This window comes from Antrostomus carolinensis, unplaced genomic scaffold (assembly GCF_000700745.2).
Source record: "Antrostomus carolinensis isolate BGI_N321 unplaced genomic scaffold, ASM70074v2 scaffold36535, whole genome shotgun sequence".
NCBI lineage: Eukaryota > Metazoa > Chordata > Aves > Caprimulgiformes > Caprimulgidae > Antrostomus > Antrostomus carolinensis.
Genome location: NW_010314988.1, coordinates 22,821 through 30,609, shown reverse-complemented (window position 1 = coordinate 30,609; position 7,789 = coordinate 22,821). Strand labels below are relative to the sequence as shown.

Here is a 7,789-nt window from a genome sequence, read left to right as displayed (position 1 = left end):
CCTTCCCCACACTTGTGTGGCGCTTAGTGTGTGACTGGCTCTCTAAGCTGGTAAAGCTCATCTGGATGTTGGGACCAGGCTAGTCACAGCAGCACAGACCCCAGAGCACGGTGAAGGGCTCAGCTCCCTCCTCAGCTAAAGGCACTGCTTGGACAGGAGGCAGGCACAGCCCACAGCCCCTCAGCACGTATCAGCCTCCTTGATGTTGGATGCTGCTTGCTAGGGGCACGGTAGGATGCATGGTACCGGTGTCCTCTGGAGTCTCCCACACAATAGACTCTGCAGCACTAACACACACTGCAATTTGCTGACAGAGGCAGGCTGCAAGGTACATGTGTGACCTGCAGGTAAGAACAGAGATGTTTAAGCAGAAAAGAGCCTTGCAGCCAAGTGCCTGTAAACACCCCATGCAGCAGGTGGACATGTCCTCCAGAGAGACCCGCTTTGGTATGTGGGTGGGGAAAGGAGCTGCTGCTTGTTGGGCTGTTTATTTTAGCCTCATGCACATTGTGCTGGGAACTTACACTGTATCATCTGACATGACTGGACACAGGCAGAGCCAGCTTCACGCCACTCGGAGACAGAGGCAGTTTGGACAGCCAGCAGTGCTGGCATCCTTCAGCAAAGCCTCTGCCTTCAGCTCAGTGAACAAGTATCTGCTTTTGCTGCACCATGGGGAGAGACTTGGACAGATGCAGCATCACTGCTTATAGAAGATGCAATGCCCATTTAGTCCCTCTTCATCGTTCAGGCAGAAGAAGGAAGAGAGGCAGCGTGAAAACAAATGTGTTCTCACCATGTAAGTTTGTACCTTGAGATACATGTTCCAATTTTAGACCTAGACATGTTCCTCTGCCAGCCTCCCGACAATTCAAGCAGCTATAAAAAAATCACAGCTGTAAAACCACAGCGCTCTGCAGGGACAGACCAAAGTGACAGGGATGCAGGGGAAAGTGCTTGACTCATGCCCTCAATTCTTGTTAAAGCCTCTCCCAAAAGGCTCAGAGGCCTGTAGGTGCCTGGGCTATGCCAATAGAGACCAGACACCCTCCTCGTCATCTTCATCTCTACAGTGCTGGAAACTACCATTCCTCAAACATCCCCAGTCAAAAGGACCAAAAAAATGCTCGTTGATTTGGAGGGAGAACCTGAGATGTTAAGAAAAAAAATCAGATGATTTATTCAAGTGCTTGGGCAAGTCCCAGCAGAGGCTCTGTGGAGCTCCTGTGTCCAAAGACAGTGCATGATCTACCTGCAAGGCTCTTCTCCCTTCCTTTGTACCTGCCCTTGACTATGATTGCAAATATCTGGTGCACCATTCAGCCCCCCAGTGCCTCTGGGAGCCCCTCTTGGCCGTGCTGCAAAGGCTGGCTTTGCTCTGGCTCCCATTGCTCCTGCTCCCCTCCCTCCTCTCGCTGCTGCTGTGCTGCCACATCCACACAGGCACCCAAACTGCAACTCAGCAGAAACAGCTCTAATCCACACTGTTCCCCAGCAAGGGCAGCTCCCCAAGCTCGTTCACGCTGCACTTCCCAGGCGGTGCCAGTACAACAGAAATGAGCAGTTGGGGTGGCTACTGCTGACAGGAAAACTCACATTTTAATAACTCTGGCTTTAAAGCCCTGGCTGACACTGTCCTCAAAGCTCTCCCCAAACTGTTACCATTGAAAATGAGTGTTCTCTAAGTTGACTTTCCAGGCCGACCTCAAATTCATAATTTCTCCCAAAATATGTTCTGTGAAACCAGTCCCTACCTAGTCAGAGGCAAGGAGCGAAGCGCTGCATCGGACGCGGGCAGGGAGTGGTGGGTGCTGTTTGCTCAGCCAGAGGCAGGTAGCTGCCAAGCACCCAACCAGGCACCCTGGCTGCTCTCACAGGCACAGGGAGAGACTGCCACTTCCAGACCACAAGTCATCCAGCCCAAAACTGGGTTGGTGAACTAGACCTTAAAAATTCCTGTTTTTCCTCCCCAAGCACAGAGAGGTTGTAGACACCCACCTCAGACAGTGACATGTGTTACAACTATTAACAATCAGGTGAGGTGAAACATAACCCTCACCCCAGTCTAAATGTTACTACAAGCAGTGCTGCCTTTTGAAACTATCCACACACGGGGGACAATTTTTTTAAAAGGCTGAATTGTGAATAAAGGAGACACTAGAAAGGCAAAACTAAAATTAAATTTGAGATGAGATGCTCAAGCTTCAAAAAGTCAGCTAAAAATCAAATTGCATTTTAGGCCAATGGTATCATTTCTGGCAACAATGATAGCTATGCAGCTGGTGTGTTGGGACAAGTTCAGCTCTAGCATCTCCCCTGGTACCTCTTCCACCTGGCTTCAGCTGCGGTCTCTTGCCTTACAGCAGGCTATAACCTCTCTGGGACAGGGACTGTCCTACCCTTCCCTTCCTAACACCAGGAGCCTTGTCACCCTTGTCAGGTTGTGACAAGGGTGCAAACAGACAGTGCAGATGAAGAAACCCACCAAAGGATAACCCTGCCTGACTGACAGTGGTGTCATTAGGACCTGTCTCCTGAAATTGCCTCACTTCCCATCCTTGTTACCCACTGATTAAAGGGTCTCAGGGCACTGACACTGAGATCAGAAGCCACTGGCAACTTTCTCTCAGTAGGATGTCAAAATCATGGAAATACACAGACAGATATGTGGCCTTCCTTATGTTAAAGTAAGCAAACCCCAATAAAAAAGGATTTTCTAATAAAACAAGCAGGTCAGGACACCAATACACTTTCAGCAGGCAATAAGTTTTTTCACCTTCTCAAATGTTTTCAGGAAATAAGTTTTTTCACCTTCTCAAATGAGTGTCAACCTTGGGCAGTTAAGATCTGCAGTCTCTTTCAAGCTCAGACAAATTACAAGTATCAGCACAAACCTCGTTATGACAGTATTTTGCTCAATCCTGGCTCTGAGTTCTTCATTCTGCTGTTGTAGCATGGTGATTTTTTCTTCCAGTTTTAAATTTTTTTCAGCCTGCAACGAAAGAAGTTCGTTAAGTCTGAAGAAAGCCCAGCTCCTGCTCTGAGAGGATTTGTTCTTTATTTGTCCCTAGAGTAACTTGTAAAATTTGACAATTGATGGAGGTGGTCATCTCGACTGCAGTTGAGACTTAGAGGTCTGACTCACACCTCATCATACTGGTGAAGTAAGTGGGGTCATCAGCAGAGCACTGAGTGGAGGCAGAGCTGAACTAGCCCTTACTTCTAACTGAGGAGGGTGTTAGTCTCGTCCAGCACAAATAAAACATCTTCCTCAGTGGTGCCCCCACAACATTCATCCCTCAGGAGCCAGCATTATCAGCTGTTGTTCTTGGACAGGGAGCTGGTGGCACTTGGGGAGCATGGGGATGCCCAGCATGGAAAGGGCACTGTGGTGTGAGTGATCAGTTCAGTGGTGAAGGAGGACTGCAAAGTGGTATGATGTGCACCATCCAGCTCAACTAACCTCACTGGACATAAATGTCTGGTGTCCAACCTCTAGGATTATGATTCCCCAGTTATGGGGAGGAAAGAGTTACCCACTAGGGCAGATTAAGCCCAGCAGCAGTCTTAGACTGCTGCTGCATTTGCATGAGGTGGGCTGCCCTTTGGAGACACTTCTCTCCACTGCTGACAGTGTCGGCTTAAATGACAGGCTTAAACTAGACATCTAACTGTAAGCTACCATTAAGTGAAATGAATCCTATCCCAAGCATAGGTGGGTTTTACTCAGGACAGTTCAAGGACAGTTTGAGGATGTCAATAGCAGTGTATTAAAACATTGGTAAGAAGTTTATAGGCATGTACCACAGCCTCAGATGCCCTGTATTTCCCAAGTTTTGAATTTGACATAGTTTATCACCTTAGTTCATAGTTTTCCAGCAATTTGAATTTTGCTGAATTCAACAGTTTTGGAAGAAAACAAGATATCACAGGGTAACCTTATCTCTGTGCGAGCTCAGTTATTGAATTTCCCAACCTTTTATAAAGAACCAAAATATTGTGCACTGGAGTTAGCAATAACCCACACTTTATGGTGGAGGCATCAGTCCTATTCAGTGGTTTCCAGTCTATGCAGGTAATCAAAAAGAATACTGCTGATTCTCAGATATTCTTGCTTATCCCTGTATATTTTGTTAGAGTAGAACAAGGATTCTGGACCCATTTTGAAATGCTCTGAGAGAGGAATCACCTTTACAGGCACCTTCCTTAATAGTTTCAATGAGTAGTAACTATCCCAGCACGAAGCATGGGAGAAGACATGTGCATCTCCTTCTCTCCACTGCAACCCTCACCCTGTACCATTCCTCTCCTATCACCTTCATTTCCAGACTCCCTTTCAGCAGCCAAGCCTGACCCTGTATGTGAAATGCCCTCCTGCTCCCCTATGAGGCACCCCATCTTTCAGAGCATTTGGAGGTATTCTGGCACTTATAAAGGTAGGTCTTTAAACAGAAAGCACTTGTGCCTTTGGACCACAGTAGACCCAGTCTTTTATTGTGATGAAAGGCAGGAGTAGGACTGTGTGCTCGTATGTGGTTAATTAGCAAAAGCAGCAAATGACCAGGAACCATGTAGACTGTCGTTTATTTATTTTTTTTAGTAAAACACTACAGTGCATGTTTTCAGATGCTGGCTTAGCTCCAGGAGCAGCATGTTGGAAGGAGCTCAGTTAACAAGCCTCAGCTGTAAAGAGGCACTTTTCTCGACATCACTTACTCAAGCATCTGTTCAGCAAAATAATCATCTGAGTTCTCAAATTTCCCTGTAAATGGAAACAAATCTTGCTGAATGCTGTGCTGAACCAGCTGTCCTGGCTCCCCAGCTGAGGTAGTGCCTCATCCTGTCACCACACTATACGCTTACTGTCACTGTAGGTTATGCCTTACAAAACAAATCCCCTTTCCAATAAAAAATGTAATTGATGGTGCACTGGGAAGTTCTTCATTAGGGACTCCCACAAGCAAAAGATGAGAGAACAGCACGGGCTGCAGAAAAGCATTACTTTGGAGAGACCTTTCCTAGCATAAGCCTTGCTAGGGACTGCCTGCTGAATATTGCTGATTCACACTTGCAGCTGGGAGCTCCCTAAATGCCTGCACGAGCAGCAGCAAGACACACATGGCTTGATCTTCCTCCACTTGCCCTCTCCAGCCCTAAATGATTATCTGACTCCTGTAGAGGTGTATGGTGCAGGCTGGTGTACAAAATGAAGCCCTGGAGTACCACAAAGTTCCCCTTCCTCCATTCTTCCTACACCACTCACTTCCCAGTCTAATGTAACAGGCTGCGCAGGTATTGCATGGAAAAGCAATACAGATCAACGGACATGTGGGGAAAACTGAGGGTATCATGGGTGGGTGAAGGGATGGGAAAAGATCCCAATTTCTGAGTGAAAACCTGAGATATGGTATAGTAGAAACAGCTATGTAGGTTGACAGTGGAACAACACACTATATAGCCATTTAGGAACCTCTCGCTGTGCCTGGCCCCAACCTCATGTGTTTTCTCAGCCCTTTTATGTTCATCTGCTGTAGTCAAACTTTAATTTTTCTACATCTGATGTCTCCTTTGGAGGAATAATAAAAACTCACCTGTTTTTCTAGCTCCATAATCATCTTCTCCTGTTGGTGAATCTGATGGTTCTTCATTTCTAGAACATGTTTTAAGCTCTTCAGATCTTTTTCTAAGTGCAGATATGGAGCTCGTACAATCTGGGAAATATACCTGTGATTAGGCTATCTGTCAGCCATAAATGCATCTTCAGCCATAAGATAAAGTTTCCTCAATGTACCTCGTGGTTTAGGAGTGTCAGTGATGTGAAAACCACCTGGACCTGGGCCTCCCCAGCCCATCTGAGCCCTGTTATTCTCTGCTAGACCATCCCTTTGGCTGGATAGCCATCAGTACCTTTCTTTTGACCAGCCTCATGGCTAGAAGGATGGGATGCCAGGTTGTTCAGCAAACTCATTCCTACTCATAGCTTGGGAACTGCATGAGGTGTTTTATGATTGTGCAGGGATTTTGGCTTGGGAAAAGTACAAACATGAAACTGAGGAAACTGGACAAGGGGGCTGGAGGTGAAAACTACGGTGTTCTGCCTTGCCTGCACCACTGCATCACAGTGCCTGTTAACGAAGATCCGATCTGGTGGGAAGAAGTTCCTCCTCTGCTTGAGAACTTCAGATGTAGGGGATACTAGGGTTCAACTCATGGGCAAAAGATGTGCTCTGAATTATACTGATAAAATACTGTTGCTGACTTAAGCTGTTCTGGATTTTTCCCAATGTAACTCGTGCCAGGAAACTGCTTGGTGGTACTTGGCATTCAGGTCACTGTGACACAGCCAAATTTGTCCTTTCATGTAAATGAAACACTGCTGTGGAGGTGGAAAGGGACTGATGCTACCTGTTTCCCATAGACAAGCCTGTTTCAAACATTTTCACTCCTTCCCTAAGGAGTTCTCTCATTTAAAAACAAACTGAGCCCCTTGCTCACCCCACTATTTTCATTCTGTCCTCTCATGCAGATACAGTTACCCATGGGGTTGTGCTGTGAACATAGTGAAATGCCTGAAGTTGAAAGAAAACTCTTTCTGGAGGGTCATTTCAGGGTTACTTAATTTCAGATAAATAATTGCAGTGTGTGTTCACTTACACACTGTAAATAAACAGTATGGCCCCAACAGACAGCAGTTGAATAAATACTTCATATGACAGGGCTGTCCCCTGCGAGTACAGAAAAAAATGAGGGAATACAGAGGATGTCTAAGAAGTTGGACCAAGAACCTAAACAAAACAGAAACCTAAATGTGAAAAGACAAAAAGTAAAGAGAAAGACAGGAAGAAGGGAAAGAAGAACAGACAGCAGTAAGGACATACTAGATGAAGTTAATGAAAAGTTTTGGAAAGAGAGCTACAAATGCTGGGTGAAAGAATAAAGAAAAAGAAGTCACTCAGAAAATTATGGACCTAGGCTAAGATTTCTGACTCCTCCTCAGAGCTCAAGATCTGGGGTCTTGGTTGGGACCTGCCCCCAGTCCCTGGCATAAGGATCCCATTGCTATCCACTGAATGGCGTGATGTGTCATACTTAGAAACACGTATCTTGAGGACTGTATAGTTATAGTTGCCACCTACCTTCAGTTGTTCCTCAGTGTTTTTCTTCAGAGCCTCTTCAAATCGGTCTGCTTTGGCCTTAAGAGACTGATTCTGGAAGGTGAGAGTGTCTATCTGGTCCTGGAGGGGAGACACACCAGTGAACACACCAACCATGCTATCACCCCTCTTACATTCGTACAAGTCAATCTGCACTGTGAAACCACTAGAGGAGCTGAACAAGGTTTAGAAATCCCTGCAAAGCAGTATTTTTTTATGCAAGGTCACTTGAACATACAGTGAGGTTTCTGATAACCCAGTGCCTCAGGGAATCCCAAAACCCCTGGAACACCTGAGGCTGGCTGACACTGGCTGGCATTAGTTCATTAAATGTCTCTGATGCTAAATCATCCCATCACCTTGGGCTGGATAAGAATGAGCATATCATTCCTTAAAAGAGCTGACATTTATATCACAGGCATGAAAGAGATCATTTGTGCAGTCCCTAGCAACCAAATGAGGTGGTAGACACTCCATCCCTGCTTCCTTCACCTTTCTTGGCTTCTGACATGGTAACAAGCAAGGATGAGTTAGTGGTGTGGACTTTAAATGACAGTCATTTAATCTCAGAGCTATACACAGGAACAACACGTTATTTTAAGCAATCATGTTTCTGTTACCATCAAAGGCATTCC

At 45.9% G+C, this 7,789-nt stretch overlaps 1 protein-coding gene across 1 annotated transcript in view; it reads right to left on the bottom strand.

The window, feature by feature from the left end:
* The window catches only part of MTUS2 (microtubule associated scaffold protein 2), a gene marked incomplete at its 5' end in the record, with an annotated part of 28,864 nt that overhangs the window by 4,261 nt on the left and 16,814 nt on the right, over nt 1-7,789 (bottom strand). Inside the window, 3 exons of the mRNA XM_010167818.2 lie at nt 2,895-2,992; nt 5,592-5,711; nt 7,137-7,235. Coding sequence (XP_010166120.1) covers nt 2,895-2,992; nt 5,592-5,711; nt 7,137-7,235 — 317 coding nt within the window. The remainder of the gene's footprint in view (nt 1-2,894; nt 2,993-5,591; nt 5,712-7,136; nt 7,236-7,789) is intronic.